We start from the raw sequence: 25,341 nt of genomic DNA, 5'->3' as shown, positions 1-25,341 counted from the left end.
ATGAAGAGAACTTGCTCGTAGTCAGGGGCATGAATGGTACTCTGGGAAGAGAAACCAGAAAGTGCAGTGGGAAACGGTCATGGAAAAGCAAGATGTATTCTGGAAACCATGAGTAGTTGGAAATGCTGGGAGGTGAAGCTCAAAGCTGGGATGGTAGGAGATGAGGCTGGAGGGACAGGCAAGGACTAGAGAACAGAGACTGATGTGTCATGTGAAGATGCTGGGACTTTATTCTGTAGGCAGTGGGAGCCAAGGAAGGATTCACATTTTTTTTTATTGTGGTAAAGTGTACATAACATTTACCATCTTAACCATTTTCAGTGTGCAGTTCAGCGGCATTAAGGACATTCATGCTGTCGCACAACTACCTCCATCACCCATCTCCAGAACTTTTCTGTCTTCCCAGACTGAAACTCTGTCCCGCATTCAACAATAACTCCCCATTCCCTCTCCCCAGCCCCCCTGGCATCCATCTTTCTGCTTACTTGTCTCTACGAATTTGATTATTCCAGCTACCTTATATAAGCATTGAAGTATTTTTAACATGGTGTGTAAATGGATTTGCATTTTAGAACGTTCATGCTAGCAATTTTTTTAGTGGGTAGATGAGAGAAGGAGGAGGCAGAGTGTAGGAAATCCAGTTAGACACCAAGGCTTTGGCAGTGGGGATGCCAAGAGAGAAGAGGACGTACCACTCAGGGTATAGAATCTTCAGGGTCCTGGGTGGAGGGGTGAAAGAGAGAGAAGAGCTGGTTTTGACACCATGTTTCTCTGGGTTGGGTGATACCAACCACAAGAGAGGATCCAGGAGGAGCTCCGGGTTTGAATGGGTAGCAGAAATGTGGGTACGCCGCTCATATTCCCTTCCCCTCACCACTTCTGTGAACACTGGCCTGACTTCCCATTGTTAGCACCCGCATTTCTTTGGCTGAGGATTTTCTGGTGCCCATGTTGCAACCCAGAACAGCAGAGTAAAAGTGCCAGGGAATCAACACCCTTCCAACTCCCCGGAAGCCTTCAACCAAGGATAATGGAGTTGGTGTAGGACTACCCCAGCTCCTTTCTTCTCCAGTGGTAGAGTGATGATGTGGGTATTTTATATGCTGGTTCCCAGAGTTCCTCAGTGGGATTAAGCTTTAGGTACCCACACTGGTAACTTGCTTGATGAAGCACACTTTCATTTGTTTCTTCGCCATCTTGCTCCTCTGCCCGAGTTTTCTGGTATCACCTCCCAAATAATCAGTTTGTTCTCAAACCCTTACCTTAAAGGGGCAGATTTGGGGGAACCCAAACTAAGACAGGGTCTGGAGGAAATGATCCATTTTAAGTGTGGCATCCATGTGGATGTGGTGGATGTGTCTATTCTGCAGCTAGAAATGTAGGTCTCTGGTGTAAGATAGATACAGATTTGGGAAGACAAGTCTGTTCTTGGAAGTTAAAACCATGAGAGTGGGTAAGATTGCCCGTGAAGAAGTAGGATGGAGAAGAGAACCAAGGTGAGACCCCTGGGAAACTCCAGCCTTTAAAAGTAGGAACAAAAAGAGGATTCTGGAGGTGCCTTAGTCGCTCGGTTGGTTGAGCCACCGACTCTTGATTTCGGCTCAGGTAATGATCTCAAGATCATGGGATCAAATCCCGCGTCAGGCTCCATGATGAGCATGGAGCCTGCTTAAGGTTCTCTCTCCCCCTCTCTCTCTCTTTCTCTCTCTCTCCCCCTCTGCCCTTCTTCCCCACTCTTGAAAGCTCTCAATCGCTCTCTCTCTCTCTCTAAAAAAAAAAAAAAAAAGGATTCTGAAGGACTGGACTGGATCAGCCAGAATGGAAAGGAATGAATAGAAAGGAGGTGAAGGAGCTCAAGCGGAGGGAAGGATGGAGAAGGTAGGAGCAGGATTGGCCTTGAACTAGACGCTCTGTGCTATTTCTCTCAGCGTAGAGTCCAAGGAGCAAGGATGGTAATCAAGGTTTATTTTGTTTCGTTTTCCCTTGGTGGAGGATGCGTAGTTAGCCGCTGTCAGGATTGACTACAGGTGCAATTTGTGACGGGGTGGTTTGTTGGTGGTGTTTCTTGTTGTGACAGGGGTGGTTTCTTCCCAAATTCAGTTCTCTGGCTTCTTCATACTTTCACAAGCGAAGCACCATTCCCTCCCTAGAGAGCAGCAACCACACTGTTCTGTGTGTCCCGGGGTGGGGGAGGTCAGACCCAGGTTTCTCTCAGAGCCTATGCCGACTGTTTCCCATTCTCTGCAGGTCCCACCCTGTGATAAACAAAGTCTTCCTCGTTGTACTTGCGTTTCATTGAAAGGAATCATACAATTGTCTTTTGTCACTGACTTCTTTCACTTGGCATAATGTCTTCAACGGTCATCCATGTTGTAGCATGAAGCAGTATGGCATTCCTTTTTATGGGCAGATAGTATTCGATGGATACTATCCATCCATATATGGATATATATGGTATATATATATATGGATATACCACTTGTTTCTCCGTTTGTCATTTGACGTGCGTTCGAGTTGTTACCACCTTTGCTATTATAAATAATGCTGCTATAAATACTCCTTTACAAGTTATGTTTTCTTTGGGGGCAGGCATGTACATACCTAGGAGGACAGTTGCTGGGTCAGGTGGTAAGTCTATGTTTCATCATTTGAGGAACCGCAAGACTGTTTTAAGAAGTGGCTGCACCGTTTTACATTCTCACCAGCTGTGAATGAGGGTTTTGATTTTTCCACATCCTTGTCAACGTTTGTTATTTTCTGACTTTTTAATTCTAGCCTAGTGGGTGTGGAGTCTCATCTCATTGCGGTTTTGGTTTATATTTCTGTGATACACATTGAGCATCTTTTCATGTCATATTTGGCCATTTATATATCTTTTTAGAGAAAGATATTCAAGTCCTTTGCTCATTTGAAAATTGAGTTGTTCTTTGTTGTTGTTGTTGTTGGAGCTGTTTATATATTCTGGATATGAAACCTTTATCAGTATCTGATTTGCAAGTAGTTTCTCCCATCCTGTAGGTTGTCTTTTCACTTTTTTGATGGTGTTCTTGTAGGCAGAGAAGTTTTTAATTGTGGTGTAGTCTAAATTTATCTTTATTTTTGTTGTGCTTTTGGAAAAAATTATTTTTTAAATGTTTATTTATTTTTGAGGCGGGGGGGGAGCACGTATGCATGCACATGCATGGGAGAGGGGGAGAAAGAGAGGGAGACAGAGAATCCCAAGCAACCTCTGCACTGTCAGCACAGAGCCTGATGAGGGGCTTGAACTCATGAACCATGTGATTATGACCTGAGCTGAAATCAAGAGTTGGACACTTAACTGACTGGGCTGAACTTCTCGGCTAGCTCAGTCAGTAGAGCATGAGACTCTTAACTGATTGAACTACCCAGGTGCCCCTTTTGTGTGTGTGTGTGTGTGTGTGTGTGTGTGTGTGTGTGTGTGTTTTATTTAAGATTTTATTTTTTTAAAAAATTTGTTTGTAATGTTTATCTACTTTTTGAGAGAGAGAGAGAGAGAGAGAGAGCGAGCATGAGTGGAGGAAGGGCAGTGAGAGAGAGAGAGAGGGAGACACAGAATCTGAAGCAGGCTCCAGGCTCTGAGCTGTCAGCACAGAGCCTGATGCGGAGCTCGAACTCACGAACCGCGAGATCATGACCTGAGCCGAAGTCGGACGCTTAACCGACTGAGCCACCCACGCACTCTTTACTTAAGATTTTCTAAATACAGGATCATGTAAATCTCTGAATATAAGTAATTGTACTCCTTCTTTTCCAATCCGGGTGTTTTTTCTTGCCTAAATGCCCTGACCAGAAGCTCCAGTACTATGTTGAATAGAAGTGGCAGAGACGACATCTTTGTCTTATTCCTGATCCTGGGGGGCGGGGGTGGGGGTGGGGGGGGTGGTGCATCCAGTCTTATTCCTGATCCTGGGGGGTGAGGGGGTGGTGTGCATCCAGTCTTTCACAATTAAGAATGATGTAGGCTGTGGGTTTTTAGAAGATGATTGTTAGCAGGTTGAGGAAGTTCCTCTCTAGTTTGTTGAGTGTTTTTATCATGAAAGAGTTTGGATTTTGTCAAATGCTTTTTTCCTATGTCTATTGAGATGATCATGTGATTTTAAAATATATTCTATTGAAATGATTAATTGAGTTTTCGATGTTCAACCAACTTGAATTCCTGGGATAAATCCACTTGGTCAATGGTATACATTTTTTTTTTTCAACGTTTTATTTATTTTTGGGACAGAGAGAGAGACAGAGCATGAATGAACGGGGGAGGGGCAGAGAGAGAGGGAGACACAGAATTGGAAACAGGCTCCAGGCTCTGAGCGTCAGCCCAGAGCCTGACGCGGGGCTCGAACTCACCGACCGCGAGATCGTGACCTGGCTGAAGTCGGACGCTTAACCGACTGCGCCACCCAGGCGCCCCTATACATTTTTTTTTAAATGTTGCTAGAATTGGTTTGCTAATATTTTCTTAAGGATTTTTATATATCCATATTCAGAAGAGCTACAGATCTGTAGTTTTTTGTGATGTCTTTATCTGATTTTGGTATTAGGATAATACTGGTCTCATAAGATGAGGGGAAGTGTTGCTTTTTCTTCTATTTTTTTTTTTGGAACAGTTTGTGAAGAACTGATATTTAAAATTCTTGTTTAGTACAGTTCAGCAGTGAAATATGGGCCTAGCTTTTCTCTGTGGACAATTTTTCATTACCAATTCGATCTTTTCACTTGTCATAGCTCTGTTCACATTGTTTATTTATTCTTGAGTCAGTTTGGGTATGGTGTCTTTCTAGGAGTTTTTCCATTTCACTTATCTAATTTGTTGGCATACATTTGTTCATAGTATTCCTTCATAATCCTTTTTATTTCTGTAAGGTTGTTGGTAATACCTCTTCTTTCATTTTTGATTCTAGTAATTTGAATTGTCTCTCATTTTTTCTTGATCAGTCTAACTAAAGGCTTGTCAATTTTCTTGGTCTTTTAAAAGAAGCGTTTCCGGTTTTACTTATCCTCTCTATTGTTTTTCTGTTCTCTATTTCATTATTTTTTGCTCTAACCTATTATTTACTTCCTTCTGTGTGCATTAGGTTTAGTTTACTCTCCTTTTTTTAGTGTTTTAGGGTGAAAGATTAAGTTATTGATCTGAGATCTTTCCTTTTAACTGTAGGCATGCTGGCAATACTGACTGCATCTTTGGCCCTCCGTCTTGTTCATGTTCACTCAATGACCTCTCTTGGAGCTACATGTTCTCTTGGAGATTAATATACATACCTTAGAAATGCCCGCCAAGGCTGGGAAGGGGGTGGCTTGCTTTGTCCCTCCTCAAGTTTGGTAAAAAAATAGTCTCTTCCCTTCCTGAGGCATAGGTGGTGCCACGAGGCCTAATTAAATGTTAGATGTCAATTAGGTGCATGCAAACCCTTTGAAATGCATGGGAACCCTTTGATCTCACTACAGCACCCTTCTGTACACCCCCTCATTCTATAAAATCTGTAGATGAAGGTCAGGACTTTGCAGAGAATAGCTGCACAGCTGATTGGATCATTGTCTGCCCAATCCCTCCTGTCAGTTAATTACCCTGAATAAAACTCTCTAAACTGTATGGGGTTGTCTTTTTTGTTTTCCAGTCTCAAAATGCCTACTCAGTTTGGGAGATACTTACTTGTCTCTTCCCTGCCTTCGAACATTAACATAGATACTTGCAGCTGTCGGTTTCCCTCTCAGCACTGCTATCGTGGCATCCCATACGTTTTGGTATGTTAATTCTTCATTTTCACTCATATCAAAGTATTTTCTGATTTCTCTTTTGACTTCTTTTCTGACCCGTTGGTTATTTAGGAGTATGTTGTTTAATTTTTATGTATTTGTGAGTTTCCCAAATATTTTTCTGCTCTGGATTTCTAACTACATTCCATTTTGGTTAGACAACATTTTTGGAGTATTTTTGTCCTTTTAAATTTATTGAGGTTTGTTTTATGGCCTAGCACACGGTGTGTCTTTGAGAATGTTCTATGTGCACTTGAGCAGAATGTATATTCCGCTGTCTTGGGTTGAGCATTCTATAGATCTAGTGTTCTAATTGGTTCAGAGTGTTTTTCAGATCTATTTCCTTGTTGAGATTCTGCCTAGTTTTGTCTATTATTAAAAGTGGATATTGAAGTCTTTAGCTACTGTCATTGAACTGTTTCTCCCTTCATTTCTGTAACTTCTTGATTCATGTATATTGGTGCTCCATTATTAAGTGCATATATAATTGTTATGTCTTCTGATGAATTGGCTCTCTTATATTATGTCTTTATATCTAGTAACATTTTTATTTCATGTCTATTTCATCTGATATTAGTATAGATACCCAAACTTTCTTGTGGTTGTTGTTTGCATGATATATAATTTTTATCCATTTATTTCAATCCATTTGTATCTTTGTATCTAAAGTGTATTTCCTGAAGATAGCATATAGTTGGATCATGTATTTTATTTATCCAGTCTGACAGTATCTTCCCTTTTATTGCAATGTTTAGTCCATTCACATTTAATATTGTTATTGTAATAGCTGGATTTACGTCTGCCATTTTACTTTTTGTTTTCTATATCTCATCTTCTTTTGTTCCTGTTACTCCTTTCACTGCTTCCTTTTGCACTGAGTGCTTTTTCATGTAACATTTCAGTGAGTTGACTAGTTGAAGATCTTGAGATGAAATCATTCTGGATTGAGGGCCCTAAATGCAATGACTAGTGTCATTGTAATAAGGGAAGAGTATATGCGGAGACACACAGAAGGAAGAAGGCAGAAGGCATGTGAAGACAGAGGCAGAGACGCAAGTACAAGCCAAGGAACACATATGATAACTGGGAACCACAAGAAGCTGGAAGAGGCGAGGAAGGACTCTGTCCTAGAGCCTTCAGAGGGAGCATGCCCTGCTGACACCTTGATTTCTGACTTTTATCCTCCCAAACTGGAAGAGAATAACTTTCCGTTCTTTTCAGCCCCTCAATTTGTGGTAGTTTGTTACTGCAGCCCTAGGAAATAAATACAAACCTTTTCTTCCCTTTAATGATTTTTTTCACCTTATCTCTTTGAGTTATATTCTGATAACTTATCAGAATTGACTTCAGATGTATACTAATTTAATTCCAATGAGGTATAGAAATGTTACTCCTGTAGAGCTCTATCCTACTTTCACTTTTTGTTGTATCACAATTATGTATATTGCATCTGTTAATATTACAAATCCAACCATACATTGTTATAATTATTACTTTAACCAACTATAGTCACTTCCTTAGCTCCATACAGCTTTACCAAAATCCATGTTTTGTATAGTTGTTGGCAGATAGATTACACATGCATTTGTCTACATTCTATGTCTAACAATACATTATATGAATATATTTTATATAATTGTTTTTTAAATCCAGAGAAGAAAGGAGAAAAATGTGCACTTTGCTGTTATTTATAATTACCTAATTACCTTTATGGTGCTTTTTGATTTTTTGTGTGTGAATTTGAATTACCTTCTGGGTTTACTTGCTTTCACCTAGAAAAGCTTCCTCTGGTACTTCTTGTAAGGCAGGTACACTAGCAACAAATTCTCTTAGGTTTTATCTGGGAAAATATTTATTTCACCTTCACCCCCCTGCCCCCAATTTTTGTATTATGGTAAAATCCCCATAACAAAATTTACCATCTTAACTATTTAAAAAAAATTTTTTTTTAACGTTTATTTATTTTTGAGACAGAGAGAGACAGAGCATGAACAGGGGAGGGGCAGAGAGAGAGGGAGACACAGAATCCGAAACGGGCTCCAGGCTCTGAGCTGTCAGCACAGAGCCCGACGCGGAGCTCGAACTCACGGACCGTGAGATCATGACCTGAGCCTGAGTCGGACGCCTAACCGACTGAGCCACCCAGGTGCCCCCTATCTTAACTATTTTTAAGTGTACAGTTTAGTGATATTAAGTATGCTCACAGTGTTGTGCAGCTATCACCAGCATCTATTTCCAGAATTCTCCCTCTTCAAAAACTGAAATTCTATAGCCGTTAAACAGTAACTCTTCATTCCCATCCCCCCCCCCCCCCCCCCGCCTTCCCAGCCCCAGATGGCAATCAGCATTCTTTTTCTGTCTCTGTGATTTTGGCTGCTCCAGGTACCTCATATAAAGTATATTATACAGTATTTGTCCTTTTGTATCTGGCTTATTTCACTTAAGCTTGATAATGTTTTCATTATCAAACTTGATAATGTTTTCAAGTTTGATTCATGTTGTAGACTTGACTTTCTTTTTAAGTCTGAATAATATTTCATTTAGGTGTATATCACAACTTCTTCATCCATTCATCTGACATTTGAGTTGCTTGCACTTTTAGGCTACTGTGAATAATGCTGCTATGAACATGGATATATGAACTATCTCTTCACGATTGTACTTTTCATTCCTCTGGGCATATACCCTATTTCATCTTTATGTTTGAAAGAATTTTGCTGGATATAGAATTCCTAGTTGACAATTTTTTTTCTTTGAGTAGTTTGAATTTGTTATTCCATTACCTTCTGGCTTTCATTGTTTCTGATGAGAAGTCAGCTGTTAATCTTATTATGGTTCCACTGTAAACGCCCACTTGTTTTTCTCTTGCTGTTTTATAGATTTTTCTCTTCGTTTTTGATTTGCAGCATTTCTACTATACTGTGCCTGTTTGTGGATCTTTTTGAATTTATCCTGCTTGGAGTTTATCCTGCTTGGAGTTTGTTGAGCTTCCTGAATGTAGAGGTCATTGTTTTTTCAATTAATTTGGGAAGATTTCAGCCATTATATCTTCAGATATGTTTTCCTCTCCTTTTTGTATCTCCTATCTTGGTACTCCCATTATGTGTATGTTGGTGTGTTTAATGATATCTCATATTACTCTGAGAATCTGTTTTACTTTTTTCTGTTTTTTCCCTTTTTGTTCTTCAACTTGAATAATGTCTATTGATCTATCTTCAAGTTCACTATTAGTTCTTCTGCCAGTTCACATCTGCTGTTGAACCCCTCTAGTGAGTTTTATTGCAGTTATACTTTTCAACTTCAGAGTTTTCATTTTTTTCTATCTAATTTTCATCTTTTTATTGATAGTCTCTATTTGATATGATATTGTTATTCCTTCCTTTATTTCTTTAATTATGCTTTCCTTTAATTCTGTGAACATATATATAATGGTTGTTTTGAAGTCTTTTTCTGTTGATGCTGGTATCTGTTCACTCTCATTTGCAGTTTCTCTTGCCTGCTTTTTCTCCCCTGTACCCTACCCTGTCCTAACCACAGAAAGTATGAGTCATACTTCCCTGTTTCTTTTCACGCATCATAAGTTTGTTGTTGGAAACTAGACCTTTTAGGTACTATGTTTTAGGAACTCGGGGTACTGATTTCCCCCTCTGGAGCTTCTTGTTTTTATTTGCCTGTTTATTTGTTCAGGGACTATTTCAGTGAAGTCTGTTTCCCTCCGGCAGTGTTAAATCTTCTGACATTGCTCCTCAGGGAGGAACAGCTTTGGGTATGCCCATAGTCACCCTTGAATGACAGTGGTATTGGTACAGCTCTCTTCCTTTCTTTCCTGCTCTATACCCAGCTGTTGAACTCCACTAACTGTTGGCTGATTGCCCTATTATTTTCAACAATTCCCTAGGGCATAAATTGCTTTAAAAACTAATTCAATAAAATTCTGGCTTATTTGAATAGTTTCTGAAGTTAGTGTCTAATATTTGTTCATACCTTAGGAGGGCTTCTATGTCTTCTGGCAGATTGATCCTTTCATCCCTCTCTGTCTCTAGAATTTTTCTTTGTTCAGAAGTCTATTTTATCTGCTTTCTTTTGATTTATGTTTGCTTGATGTATCTTTTACCATTCTTCTAATTTCAACCAGCCTGTAGTTTTATATTTGAAGTGAATTTCTCATAGACATATTTTTAAATCCACTCTGCTTATCTCTATGTTTTGATTGGTATAATTAGATAATTTACATTTATGTAATTATTGATATGTTATGGCTTAAGTCTACCATTTTATTTATTTTAATATGTTTGTTCTCTATGGTTTTTTTTTCCATTTTTTCTGTCTTTTCCCATCTTCCTGTGTATTATATTAGAATTTTTTTAGAATTCCATCTTGATTTACCTAAAGTGTTTTGATTGTAACTTTTTACACACTGTTGTTAGTGGTCATCTAAGTATTACATTATATATATGACTTATCACAGTCTACTAGTGTGATTACCTTACCATTTGGAGTGAAGTGCAAAAACCTCACCCCTCTTTACTCTTCTCATTTATACTTTTCTATCTACATTCGGAACCACATCAGGCAGGATTATAATTTTTGTTTCAACCCTCAAACATAATTTAGAAGTCTTAAGAGGAGACAGAAATTTTATTATAATTACACTCATTTTTAAAATTTATTCTTGATGGTCCTAGATTCCTTCTTTTATCATTTTCTTTCTGTTGCAAGAACTTCCTTTAGACATAGTTTTGGGATAAGTCTGCTAGCAACACATTCTCTTATTTATTTATTTATTTATTTATTTATTTATTTATTTAATCTGAGAATGTCTTGAGTTCCCTTTGATTCCTAAGGGATATTTTCTCTGGATAGGATTCTGGGTTGATAGTTCTTTTCTTTTAGCAACTGAAATATGTATTTCTTCGTTCTGTCCACCATGGTTTCTGTTGAGGAATCTGCTGTTATTTGAATTATTTTTTTTTCTTTTATTTTAGAGACAGAGTGCAAGTTGGGGAGAGGGGTAGAGGGAGAGAGAGAGGGAGAGAATCTTAAATCTTAAGCAGGCTCTGCACTCAGCATGGAGCCCAACATGGGGCTTGATCCCAGGACCCTAGGATCAGGAGTTGGAGACTCAACTGACTGAGCCACCCAGGCGCCCCAGAATTGTTTTTCCCCTATAGGCAAATATTATTTCTTTCACTGTTTTCAAGTTTTTTGTCTTTTAGAATTTTGATGTCTTCTAGTCTTTTAGGATGAAGACTATGTCTTGATGTGGATTTCTTTGGGCTTCTCAGTTTGGGTTTCAGTTTTTTAAATATGTAGCTTTAAGTCTTTTGCTGAATTCAGAAAGTTTTCAGCTATTATTTTTTTAAAATACTTTTTCAGATTCCTACCTCTTTGTCTTTTTCCTATACCCTGATGACTTAAGCGTTATGTCTTTTATTACAGTCTCACAGGTCTTTGAAGCTCTATTCTTTTTTTTTTTTATTTTTTTTTATTTTTTTTTTTTTCAACGTTTATTTATTTTTGGGACAGAGAGAGACAGAGCATGAACCGGGGAGGGGCAGAGAGAGAGGGAGACACAGAATCGGAAACAGGCTCCAGGCTCTGAGCCATCAGCCCAGAGCCCGACGCGGGGCTCGAACTCCCGGACCGCGAGATCGTGACCTGGCTGAAGTCGGACGCTCAACCGACTGCGCCACCCAGGCGCCCCGAAGCTCTATTCTTTTGACTTCTACTGTTTTATGTTCATTGGCTATTTCTTCTGGCTGGAGTAGAGCATTTATTGTCTGAATGTTTTGTCTTGTTAAACTACTCCTTTCCTGGTCCTTTGGCTGGAACAGCAGCCAACAAATATGTTTGTGCCCTGTCGTATTTCCAGGTTTCCCACTTCTTCAGCTCCCAGTCTGGTTTATGTGACACAGAAAGGAAACCCAGGCAACTTGCCACTGTGTTGTTCCTTGAGCCCTGAGTTCCTTAAACGGTTTGTCTTCTTCTTTTCACCTTTCAGAACCTTCTTATATTTATTTTCTGTGTCACGTCTATGGATTTTAGTTGTACTTAGTATAAAGAATAGGGAAAAGTATGTCTATTCCATCTTCCCAGAAGCCTAAGTCCATGCCTTTTTCTCTTCCTTTTTTTTTTTTAAGTTAGTTTTGCTCTTTATGAAGGCGAATTTTCTTTTAAGAGGCAAGTTGCCCAATATAGCGTCCCACATTTGAATTTGTCTAATCCTTTCTCATGATTTAGCAAACAGTTTCAACAAGAAGGCTAGGTAGGTGACGCTGGGTGTCTCATCACATCACCTTAAGAGGCGTGCACTGTTAGGTGGCCCACCAGGTAGTCATGGTAAGTTTGATCACTTTGTCTTCCTTTCTGTAATTGATACATTGTGGAGTGAAACCTTGACATCATGTGAACATCTTCTTCCCCGACGAACAACCTTTTAGTCAATGATTTTAGCATGTTTGGGTGCATATATAAGATTTATAAGATTTTAGGGGGTGATTCCCCCCATCATTCTGTCATTTCCTTTACATTTATTAGCTCTTTCATTCTGTAAAGAAGAGCTTTACCTTTCTGTCCTTTTATTCTTTTTTTTAGTACCAATACATGTTTTAATCAGAGTCTTATAGTTCACTATTGTCATTTTGTTGTTGTTGAAATTGTCCCAAATAAGTCAAATTGAGCTCCTTCAGGTTCACCCCATTGTCCGTGTGACACGGTCCTTTTAGTCTGTGGGCAGCTCCTTGATTTCTAGGCCCCCACAAGATATCCCAGACTCTTTTGTTAATCCCATAGTCCACCCCTGGAACCAGCTATTTTTCCAAGGAGCCCTGCTTCCTTTTAGTAGGAATTGTATTTAGAAATGTAGATAAATTCGGGGCGCCTCGGTGGCTCAGTCGGTTAAGCGACCGACTTCGGCTCAGGTCACGATCTCACGGTCCATGAGTTCGAGCCCCGCGTCGGGCTCTGTGCTGACAGCTCGGAGCCTGGAGCCTGCTTCGGATTCTGCGTCTCCCTCTCTCTCTGCCCTTCCCCTGCTCATGCTCTGTCTCTCTCTGTCTCAAAAAAAAAAAAAAAAAAAAAAACATTGAAAAAAAAGAAATATAGATAAATTCTAAGTGGGAAGAGTGGGAAGATAATGTACTGAATTAAAGTAGTCATTCATAGTCATAACTGCTCCTATTGGTGAAAGTTAAGGAGGTGGAGTTCAGTATGATAGTAATTTGTGAGCCGTGTCTCCCCTACAGGACGGGACTTCTTGGGGGCCAAGCTAGTATCTTTTCCATTTTTATATTCACAGTGGTTAGCATAGTTTCTAGAGCAGAAGAGGCACTTAATAAATATTTGGACTTAAACTGTGCTAACTGAACTCATAAACTATTCGTCTTATAACTCTAATGTTTTTCTAATTTTCGAACTCTGTAGAGAAATAGTAAAGAATCTGGAAAGAAGCTTTGCAGTGGAAATGTTCATTGGCTGTGGGCCAATTATTAAATGTTTCAGAACTTGTTTCTCTCGCTGAATGGTAAGTGTTTTATTGGCTTCCGAATACTAAAAAGGCTACAACAAGATCTGAGGCTGTTTTGTTAGGTAATGGGCAGGCAGTGGGACATGACTCGCTGTGAATGACTGTTGAAGGTGACTGTCCAAGCTTTACATCTCACCCTACAGGTGAGTAGTGTACAACTAACCAGGATTCAGCCTCTACATAGGAGACCTAAGGGTTTTCTTTTGCTGACTGGCACTCCTGCCCAATTGCTTCGTTTTAAGCCGGTTGCTCAATGTCTTTTCCTCCTTTTTACCTGGAAAAGAATGTGTGACAGTATCCTAAACAAAATGAATTAAGATGTAATGAGAAAAACCATATAAAATCCTTTGATATGTAGTAATTAAATGAAACCTGTATTATAGACACAGACCTTAGTCATTATAAGTAGTAACAAAGGAAGCCTAACATCATATTCTAGGGTTTGTTTTTATTCAGAGGAGTCGTAGCATGGCATTTTAACAAGCGTTCCAAATGAAAGGGTGTTTGCAGCCTGAGTCTAGCTTTTAGACTGTAATAATAATGGGACTGCAAGGTCAGAGTTTGTTCAGTCTCCTTTAAGTGGGTTTTGGCAGGAGGCACATATAAAGTGGGTTTATTTATAGCCTGCATTTTGAGTGTAAAGAACAGAAGCTAAAAGGAAAGACGAAAATATTAAACGTATTTATTAAGTAAAGGGTGTGTGCGTGTGTGTGTGTGTTTTATGATTAGGAAGAAAACTTTATTCCTTTACTATTGGCAAAGTTAGAGGTATTCCATGACAAGTGCTTTTTTGAACATGAGTGAAATCATATGGTATTTGTCTTTCTCTGACTAACTTATTGCTTAGCATAGTACTCTCTAGCTCCCTCCATGTCACTGCAAATGGCAAGATTTCATTCTTTTTGTATGGCTGAGTAATATTCTATTCTCTCTCTCTCTGTACCCATTCATCTGTTGACGGATATTTGGGCTGTTACCATAATTCGGCTATTGTTGATAATGCTGCTATAAACAAAGGGTGCATGTATCCCTTTGAATTATTGAAAAATGTTTTTGTGTTCTTTGGGTATATACCTATCGTGCAATTGAGGAACCTCTATACTGTTCTTCAGAGTGGCTGCACAAGTTTGAATTCCCACCAACAGTGCAAGAGGGTTCCCCTCTCTCCGCATCCTCGCCAACACCTGTTGTTCCCTGTGTTGTTGATTTGGGCCATTTTGACAGGTGTGAAGTGACATCTCATTGTAGTTTTTGATTTGCATCTCCCTGACGGTAAGTGTTGGTGAACGTCTTTTCATGTGTCTGTTGGCCATCTGGATGTCTTCTTTGGAGAATTGTCTGTTCATGTCTTCTGCCCATTTTTTTTTAAGTTTTTATTTTATTTCCAGTTAGTTAACATACAGTGTTCTATTAATTCTGCCCATCTTTAAATTGGATTATTTGGGGGTTTTTGGTGCTAAGTTTTTAAAGTTCTTTATATATTTTGGGTACTAACTCTTATTCAGGTATGTCATTTACAAATACTTTCTCTCATTCCATAGGTTGCCTTTTAGTTTTGTTGATTGTTTCCTTTGCTGTGCAGAAGCTTTTTATTTTGATGTAGTCCCAATAGGTGATTTTTGCTTTTGTTTCCCTTGCCTCAGGGAACCTGTCTAGAAAAAAGTGGCTATGGCCAATGTCAGAGAAATTACTGCCTATTCTCTCTTCTAGGATTTTTATGGTTGCAGGTCTCACATTTAGGTCTTTAATCCATTTTGAATTTATTTTTGTGTATGGTGTAAGAAAGTGATCCAGTTTTATTTTTTTGCATGTTGCTGTCCAGTTGTCCCAACACCATTTGTTGAAGAGACTGTCTTTTTCCCATTGGATAGTATTTCTTGCTTTGTCAAAGATTAATTGAACATATAATTGTGGGTTTGTTTCTAGATTTTTCTATTCTGTTCTATGGATCTAGGTGTCTGCTTTTGTGCCAGTACCATACTGTTTTGATTACTACAGTTTTGTAATATAACTTGAAGCCCAAAATTGTGATGCCTCCAGCTTTGCTTTCCTTTTTCAAGATTGCTTTGGCTATTTGGCATCTTCTGTGGTTCCATACACATTTTAGGATTGTTTGTTCTCGTTCTATGAAAAATGCTGTTGGCCTCTTGATAGAGATTGCATTAAATGCGTAGATTCCTTTGGGTAGTGTAGACATTTTAGCAGTATTTGTTCTTCCAATCCATGAGCATGGAATGTCTTTCCATTCGTTTGTGTCGTCTTCAATTTCTTTCATCAATCAGTGTTTTATAGTTTTCAGAGTACAGGCCTTTCACCTCTTTAGTTAGGTTTATTCCTAGGTACCTTATTCTTTTTTGGTGGTGTATCATTCTTTTTGATGGTTGAATTCTTTTTGATGGTTAGATATACCCCCCTTTAGCCAATATCCTACTGATAAAGATTTGAATTATTTTTTTAATTATAAACAATACTGCAGTAAGCATCACTTTGTGTATGTATATGCCCAGTTATGTATTTGGATAGACTTGCTATTTAGGAGTAGAGTTACTGAGACGAACATTGTGGATATCGAAGATTTTGCCAATTTTCCTGAAAAGGTGATCAATTTACAGTGGCTGAGAATACCTCTGCCCAAATTATATCGCATTCTTCTTCTTCTACACTCTCTAAGCACCCTATAGGTCTCCTCTGTAGCACACCAGAATTACATTTAAATGATTACATACTGGTTTAAAATTTTTCCCTCTCTCCCCTTATTCACGCCCTAAAAATATAAGTTCTTTGTGGATAGGAACATTGTTTTTCTATTATATTTGTATCTCTGTTATTATGTTATTATATTTGTATCCAATATAATTCCTTACACATAATGTATACCCATTAAGTGATAAATATTTCCCCATACCCTTGTTGACACTTGGTATTATCAATGTTTGCCAGCCTGACAAATACAGCAAATAAAGGTCATTATTTTACTGTGTATTTTAAAATTATTAATCAGTGTGAAAACCCTTTCATGTGTATCTATCGATCTATCTATTTTAAAGTTTATTTATTTTGAGAGACAGCGAGTGTGAGGGGGGAGGGTCAGAGGGAGAGAGAGAGAGAGAGAGAGAGAGAGAAAATCAGAAGCAGCCTCCACACACTGTCAGTGTGGAATCCGGTGTGAGACTTCATCTCACGAACCACGAGATCATGACCTGAGCCAAAATCAGGAGGCCGCCGCTTAACCAACTGAGTCACTCAGGCACCCCTCACATAGATTTATAATAATTTATATTATGTGTTTTTTAAAAAGTTTCTTTGTGTGTTTTTGTTAAATTTTTATTGTGGGGGGAGGGGCAGAGAGAGAGAGGGAGAGAGAGGGTCTGAAGCAGGCTCTGCGCTGACAGCAAAGAGCTGGATGCGGGGCTTGAGCTCATGAACCATGAGATCATGAGCTGAGCTGAAGTCAGCCGCTTCACCAACTGAGCCACCCAGGCGCTCCTATGTTGTGTTGCTTTTCTTATTTTTTAACTCATTATTGAGCCCTTTACACTTCAATGCGATACTAGGACTGTTGTGCGTATTTTTGTGTGGTTTGTTGCTTGTCTTTTGAATTTGTTTATGGTGTTTTTGACCATATAAAAGTTTAAAGATTTTTACGTAGTGAAATTATAAACCTGTTTTTTGTGGCTTTGGAGTTTATACCATGTTTGGAAAGGTATTTTCCATTCTATGGGTTTAGATTTTTATCTAGTACTTTTTGATAGATATACTGAATCTACATTGTCATAATATATAATCATTTCTTATTCAACTGTTTGCCTTTACTAATCATTTTGCATTAGTTTTCTGGGTAAATATATATTTAATGCTTACTACCAGTTCTTATGATGAAACCTCTCTGGATAGTTGGCTTGGTTAATACTTGCTGTCTAGAAGATTCCTCAATATAGTTTTTCCTGAGTTCTTCCATGTTCAAAACTGTTCATCTATGATCTTTATTCTTGAGAGTCTGTTTGGTTGGTTATAAAATCCTTGGTTTATGTTTTCCTCCATGAGTATCTTCAATATGTTACTCTGCTGCCTGCTATCAAAGTCTGATGACAATTTTCCCCCTTGTAAGTGACTTGGTTATTTTGCCTGGATTCTCAAAGGACTTAAAAAAATCCTTAGGGGTGCCTTGGTGGCTCAGTTGGTTGGGTGTCGACTCTTGATTTTGACTCAGGTCATGATCCCAGGGTCGTGGATTGAGCCCACGTCTGGATCCACACTGAGTGTGGAGCCTGCTTAAGATTCTCTGTCTTGAAAGACAGATACCATATGTTTTCACTCTTATGTGGATCCTGAGAAATTTAACAGAAACCCATGGAAGAGGGGAAGGAAAAAAAGAAAAAGAGGTTAGAGTGGAAGAGAGCCAAAGCATAAGAGACTCTTATTTTTTTTTTTTTTTTTTAATTTTTTTTTTCAACGTTTATTTTTATTTTTGGGACAGAGAGAGACAGAGCATGAACGGGGGAGGGGCAGAGAGAGAGGGAGACACAGAATCGGAAACAGGCTCCAGGCTCTGAGCCATCAGCCCAGAGCCCGACGCGGGGCTCGAGCTCACGGACCGCGAGATCGTGACCTGGCTGAAGTCGGACGCTTAACCGACTGCGCCACCCAGGCGCCCCAGCATAAGAGACTCTTAAAAACTGAGAACAAACTGAGGGTTGATGGGGGGTGGGAGGGAGGGGTGGGTGGGTGATAGATATTGAGGAGGGCACCTTTTGGGATGAGCACTGGGTGTTGTATGGAAACCAATTTGACAATAAACTTCATATATTGAAAAAAAAAAAAAGATTCTCTCTCTGTCGCCCTCTGCCCCTCCCCCGACTTGTGCTCTCCTAAAATAAAAAAAAAAAAAAATCTCTCTCTTGGCCATTCTGCATTGACTTTTCCGGGTACACAGTGGACATTTTCAATATATAACTTCATGTCTTTCTATTTGTTCAGAAATGCTGTTCTGGTTTTCTTCTGTTTCATGAGCCTGTCTCTCTAACGTGTCTTCACTCTCTGTAGGGGTGTTGGTCTGCTCAATATTTTCTTTTTTTCCTATCATACCCTAGTGTGGGATTGACCATGTATCCTTTCTGTTGCTCTCAGGCCAGATGGAAGCAGTGGGGCAGGATAACTTTCCCAGCCTTGAGCCTCCTGAGTTCTCTCTTCTCTTGTTCTCACCAGGTATTCAGGTCCATGGTCTTGGGCTTTAGTGAGATGTACAGGTTATGTTTTCCTCCCCTACTTTCACCTGGATCTTCTCTTTTCCTTTGTCCCTAATATCCTTGTCCTGCCTGGCCTGGAGTGTACTCCCAGCAGTTTTTCTCAGTGTTGGCCTGGGTCCTGGAAGGGAGCTTTCCTTCATTAGATTTGAGTTCAGAGGGCTGCAGACAGTGACAATGGCTGGTTGCCATGGTTTCTTCCTTAGTCTCCCTTCAGTTCCCCATGGTTGTTGGGATGGACCAAGCCTCCTAGGGCTGCATCCTCTCCCCTCCCACTGTGGTGCATTGCTCTGATATGGTGACTGTAACAGTGGGCACAGATGCTTTTGAGATGGTGACCCCACGTTCCAGGGTCATCAGTATCCTGCAGGATGTCTAAGTTGGCACATCTCAACTCTGAGCATGGTCCCTCAGCTCCATCCAGGCAGAACTGGGCACGCATGTTCATAGTTTGTGGTTTAGGACCATGGTGATTTCCCTGCTTTATCTGAGATGATGCCTTTCTTCCCTATGACTTGGGTTGATGGTCACAGGAGAGGAGAGTGAAGCAAAATAACTCTTACTCATTTTCAGTTAGAAGCTGATTTATATCTCATGCTACATGATCCAATTTTTCTCTTCCTCCCCTCTCTTAATTGGAAGATATACTTATATGTTTATAATTCTTCTGTTTGTTACCTTTTTACCTTTAAACGATATGCTTCAAACACCTTTCTCAGTTTTTCACCTTGAGGAACAATTTTTCAATATGCCTTTCTGAAAAAAATAATAAATAATTGGCATTCTCCTTACTCTTCAATATTTGTGACCCTTTGGGAATTCTTGTTATTATTGTCGAGTTAATATTATTTTACATTGTTACCTTTTCTTTCTAGACTTCTTAAAATTGTATTCAGTTTTGTAGCCATAGTTAATAGAGGTTATTGGACTTAATCATATACTTATACATATGATTAAGTCCAATAACCATAATATATATAATCATAATATATATATGTATGCTTTTATTTAAATTCCAGTTCGCTAATATGCAGTATAATATTAGTTTCAGGTGTACAATATAGTGATTCAGCACTTCCATACGTCACCCTGTGCTCATCATGACAGGTGCATTCCTTAATCCCCATCACCTATTTAACACATCCCCCCACCCACCTCCCCTCTGGTATCCATCACATTGTTCTCTATAGTTAAGAGTGTTTCTTGGTTTGCCTCTCCCTCCCTCCTCCTTTGCTGATTTGTTTTGTTTCTGAAATTCCCATATTGAATTTCACATATGAGTGAAATCGTATGGTATTTGTCTTTCTGACTGACTTTCTCACTTAGCGTTATACTCTCTAGCTCCATCCATATCATTGCAAATGCAAGATTTCATTCTTTTTTATAGCTGAGTCATATTCCACTGTGTGTGTGTGTGTGTGTGTGTGTGTGTGCGCCCATACACATATATCCCACAACTTCTTTATCCGTTCATTAGCCATTAGACACTTGGGCTGGTTCCCTAATTTGGCTTTTGTAGATGCTGCAGCTATAAACATTGGGGTGCATGTATCCCTTTGAATTCGTATTTTTGTATTCTTTGGGTAAATACTGGGTAGTGCGATTGCTGGATTATAGGATAATTCTATTTTTAACTTTTTGAGGAACCTCCATACTGTTCTTCAGAGCGGCTGCATCAGTTTGCCCACCAACAGTGCAAAAGGGTTCCCCTTTCTCCACATCCTTGCCAACACCTGTTGTTTCTTGTGTTGTTGATATTAGCCATTCTGACAGGTGTGATATCTCATTGTAGTTTTGATTTACATTTCCCTGATGTTGAGTATCTTTTTATGTGTTTGTTGGCCATCTGTATGTCTTCTTTGGAGAAATGTCTGTTCATGTCCTCTGCCCACTTTTTATTTGGGTTATTTATTTTTTGGGTGTTGAGCTTTATAAGTTCTTTATATATTTTAGAAACTAATTCTTTACCAGACACGTCATTAGTAAATATCTTTTCCCATTCTTTAGGTTGGCTTTTAGTTTGTTTAGATTGTTTCCTTCAGTGTGCAGAAGATTTTACTTTGATATAGTTTCAATAGTTGATTTTTACTTTTGTTTCCCTTGCCTCAGGAAGCATATCTAGAAAGGAGTTGCTACAGCTGATAGACTTAGTTATATTTAGATATAACTGTGCTCAACTGGTTCAGTGCTACCACTAATTTTGTTGATATTGAATACCCCAAACCACATGTTCTAGGTGCTTGGGTATACAAGTGAAAAAACAGACAGAAATTCCTTGCCCCTGGAACGTATGTACAATTGGGGGCTGCAAACAATGAGCCTGATAAATGAGGAAATGAGATAGCATGTTACAAGGGAACAAGGGCTGAACATGGAGATAAAAACAGAATAGTGTAAGTAAAGTCCAGCGTGCCAGGAGAGATAGGTGAGAATTTTCAAAAGAGTGGCCATGAAGGGTCCTACTGAGAGGTGACATCTGAGCGAAGCCCTGGAATAGGAAAGGGAATTAGTTAAATCATGCCGGGTGGGGCAAGCACCTGGAGCAAAGGCCTTGAGGAAGAGCATTCCTGATGTTTGGGGGTAGCAAGGAGGCTGGGAACTCCAGCGTGGGGTAGGAGACATGGTCACAGGGGTCAGGAGGGCGTGTGTGGGTGCCTTGTAGACCAGTGCACAGACTGCACTTCACCCTGAGTGAGATGGGGAGCCGCTGGAGGGGTCCGTTGAAGGGGGTACATGGTCACTGTGTCTGCCATGTTGAGAGGGGACTGTAGGGGACATCAGCAGAAAGAAGAGATGAGTTGGCTTCTTGCAAGAATACCATGTGTCGCTAGATGGGACCAGTGTGGTTTCACGCAGTGAACTTTCCCTTAATGAGCACATTATTTACGTCTAGGTTTTTTTTTTTTTTAATTAAAAAAATTGTATTTATTTTGGAGAGAGAGAGCAGCAAGTGGCAGCAGGGGAGAGGGGCAGAGGAAGAGAGAGAATCTCCAACAGGCTCCATGCTGGGCAGGAGGGCTCAATGCCATGATCCTGGGGTCATGACCTGAGCTGAGAGCAACAGCTGGACACTCAGGCGACTGAGCCACCCTGGCGCCCCACATTTAACTTTTAATTGGCTGGACTATGACTGCATTTTCCTAAAGGATTCTTGAGTGCTATGATCTTTGAGTTCCGTTTTTGGTTTCCCTTAAATATGCGTGACATTCTAACTTGGGAAAGAATTCTTGAGTCCCTTCTTTCATTCAACACTCCGCTGGCGTCGCTCCTTTGTCTTCTGTCATCTCACGTTGTGGAGAAGACTGGAGGAAATTGCAGAGTCTAACTTGCCTCCCGATTAGGGGTAATCTGTTGCTTCTGCTTCATTGTTGGCAGTTATTTCTTTGCCCTTAAGCACCCTTTAACTTTGTTAGGATATGTCCTGTTTTGCTTGCACTCTTACTGATTTTTCAGCTCGTGGATTGAAAAGTATTTAGTTCAGAATTAGCAGTTATGTGGATGTCACATCTTTATCTTTCATATTTAGCACCTTTCTTTTTTTTTTTTTTTAATTTTTTTTTTCAACGTTTATTTATTTTTGGGACAGAGAGAGACAGAGCATGAACAGGGGAGGGGCAGAGAGAGAGGGAGACACAGAATCGGAAACAGGGTCCAGGCTCTGAGCCATCAGCCCAGAGCCCGACGCGGGGCTCGAACTCACGGACCGCAAGATCGTGACCTGGTTGAAGTCAGACGCTTAACCGACTGCGCCACCCAGGCGCCCCTATTTAGCACCTTTCTAACCACTTTCATCCTTGTTTTCTTCTATTCCATTTCCTCAAATGAGTCTTCTATTTCACTGACTTTTTGAGCATTTGGTTTCACTTCTTGCTCTTCCTCATGGAACATTTGTTCATAATGTGACAGTGTTAACCATTTTCCTCTATTTATGTCCTTTTCATCTCCTACTATTGTCTTGTGAGCTCTCCTGTGATGCCTCATTTCCACCATATCTTTCCTCAGGTGGGGGGAGCAGGGACCTCAGGAGGATAGTCCTTGCTTCTGCCTCTCACTCAGTTGAGAGAAATCTCTAACTTGCTCAAGATCTAGAGAAGTATCAATTCTTGTAATCCTTCCTCAATTTTGTTCAGTGAATTCTTGTCTCTGGAAGATAGTCTTTGTTACCCAGGGGTGAGGCCATTCTCTACTTCCTTCATAGGTTAATTTCCTTCTCTATTTTGGCTTTAACCGAAGGGGAAAGTAAATAAACATGACTTAAAAAAAAAAAAAAAAAGAACACAGCTTAAAATTTTCATTTTGTGAAAAAGTAACAGAACCATATATAAAATTCAACATGTTCACAAGGAGGTATAGGTGAAAAGACATCTCCTTTCTGCCTCTGTTCCCTGTTCCCCAGGTCTCAGCCCCAAAAAGAATAAATCTGTAGAATACATTTCTAGAGTGGAATTGCCTTGTCGTACGACATATGCATTTGTCAATTTCATGAATATTGCTCTATTGTCCTCCATAGATCTTATCAATACACATCCTATTAACTAAAAGTGAAAGTGTCAATTTTCTCACACAGTCACCAACACAGTGATGTGTAACAAACGTTTCAAATTTTTGCCATGCTGGTAGGTAAAATATGTTTATAGTTTTAATTTGCATTTCTTTTATTAAAAGTGAGATAGAGCATTTTATGTGTCAATGAGCCATTTGTATTTTCTGTGAACTGTCTGTTCATTACTTTTGCACATTTCTATTTTGGATTATTGGTGGTTTTCTTCTTGGGTTTTAAGGTACCCTTGTGTATAGGAAAATTTACTCTTTATCTGGATATGAGTAAACTGGTTTTTTCTCAGTTCATTCAGTGGTGTTTGTTTAACTGTGTTTCTGTCATGTTTTAGGTATTTGGCTTGTATGTAGTTGATTTTTTAATAGCTTCTGAGTTTTCATATTATAAATTAAAAGATCTTCCATATTATGACTTTAAAGATTCTCTTGCATTTTCTTCTGCTAATTATTTTAGTTTTTTTCTTTAAAATATTTGGTATTGCTGGAATCATTTTTGGTATAAAGAGTAAAGTAGGGTGTCCAACTGTGTTTTTTCCAGATGCCTGTCCAAATGTCTCATACTGTTTATTGAATACATTCATCCTTTCCTGTGGAATATCAGCTTTATCATATATTAAATTCCTGTATGTAGTTGGGCCTAATTCGTGGTTTGTCGATTCTGTTGATCTCTTTGTCTATTCATGTACTAGTATCAAACTTCTAAAAATTTAGGCCTACAATTTTTTTTTAATACTAATTCAATAGAATTACCTCAGAGAGAAATCATGTTGGTGAATTTAGTAGTATCTTCATAGTAAGATGTTTTACGTGATTCTTCTGCTAATTCAGTGTTAGGACACACATTTATTTATGTGCTTTGGGTTGATTTTGCTGATAAAAGTAAGGACTTTTGGTTGGTCACTCTACATTCTCTTACTCTGGCCCCCCAGTGATATAGGAAATAAATTTGCAGGATTGGCAGAGGAAATTAGGATTTTTTTTGTTCTGGAATAAGTTGACACTAACTCGAGCTCATATGGGAAGCTTTATCCTCCCTTAGTTAAACTGGCCATGGGTATTCTTCAGGAAAAAAAAAAAAAGTTACTACTAATTTTTAGATTAATGTATGCATGAGCTGGTAAAGAGGAACTTTATAAACACAATTTCAGAATTATAGAAATGTTATTGTTATTATGATCTTATAGGTTTGCTGACTGCTTTACTGAAATAGTGCATGGGAAAATATAGCACAGTATTTCCCAAATAAGCAGTTGGGCATTTCTTTAAAGAAATCATAATTTAAATTCTGTCTTAAACTTGTCAAATTCTTTTTTTTTAAAAAAACATAATGTTTATATAAGCATTTGTTTTAGTGCTTTTTCTTCCTTTGAACTTTTTCATTCATTTTTTCAATTCAACAAACACTTCCTGATTACCCGCTCTATGCTAGATAAAAATTCTAGGTACTGGTGGCCAGTGGGAAATGAAAGAGACAAGGAACCTGCTCTCATTGAGTTTATGATCTAGTGAGAAGACAGGCAATAAATAATAAAATTCCAGGTTGTAATCAATTATTATGGAGAAAATAAAGCAGGGTGGTATGATAGTGAATGACCTTGTGGGCAATATCCAGTAAGAGGCCAATGTCATCATACTTACAACTTGTTACCATTTATTAGAGGGGTGATGTGGGATAATGGAAAAAGCCTGGACTTAGGTGAGATCCCACGCAAATGTCAGGTTTTCTACATGGCAGTTGTGTGAGCCGGAGCAAATTACCTGACCTCTCCGATCCCTAGTTTCCTCAGCTGCCCTGAGGAGAAAAAATAATACCTGGCCTCCCGTGGCTTTTCGAGAATCAAATGTGACAACTGAAGCAACAAATCCTAGAAAAGTGTTTGACCTGTAGTCGTTGCTTTAAAAATAGTAGCTAAAGTATTACTAGCTTAACACCTTCTTCGTGAAACCTGAAAAAATAAGAAATTTCTCCATGATTTCATTAGTTTTAATATCTTGGGCCTAATAAGGTGTTTCAAAGAATGGCCCCTTTAAATAGCCATCCGTTGTCTATTACCACGTGTCTATTACCATCCGTATCTAATACCACGTTGTCACCATGGTAATGGCTAAAATGGGGACTTGCTGGTATCCGCGCATTCCTTTCCATGAATTGTCATGGTTCAATGTTCATCTACTGTTGGTCGAATTTTGCTGAGGTCATTAAAAGCAGAAAAGGAACTACATTTGTGTTTAGCATCATCTTAA

The 25,341-nt window shown here is 39.1% G+C and overlaps 1 protein-coding gene across 6 annotated transcripts in view; it reads left to right on the top strand.

Annotated features, from left to right (window-relative positions):
* The window catches only part of SPECC1 (sperm antigen with calponin homology and coiled-coil domains 1), a 289,226-nt gene that overhangs the window by 15,213 nt on the left and 248,672 nt on the right, over positions 1-25,341 (top strand). For 2 of the 6 annotated variants that reach the window (XM_045487513.1, XM_045487516.1), the window contains exon 1: positions 5,644-5,760. The exons of 1 other annotated variant lie outside the window; for it this stretch is intronic. Coding sequence is in view for 1 of the 5 variants with exons in the window: in XM_045487514.1 (XP_045343470.1) it covers positions 13,292-13,294 (3 nt within the window). In the remaining 4 variants the exon portion in view is untranslated. Of the gene's footprint in view, positions 1-5,643; positions 5,761-12,026; positions 12,112-13,194; positions 13,295-25,341 lie in introns of those variants that run through there. 3 more of the 6 variants (XM_045487514.1, XM_045487521.1, XM_045487522.1) reach the window with 3 other exon arrangements.

The sequence above is a fragment of the Leopardus geoffroyi genome, chromosome E1 (genome assembly GCF_018350155.1).
Source record: "Leopardus geoffroyi isolate Oge1 chromosome E1, O.geoffroyi_Oge1_pat1.0, whole genome shotgun sequence".
NCBI lineage: Eukaryota > Metazoa > Chordata > Mammalia > Carnivora > Felidae > Leopardus > Leopardus geoffroyi.
Note: the sequence above shows the minus strand (reverse complement) of the source record. Positions and strands in the feature narration are given on the sequence as shown.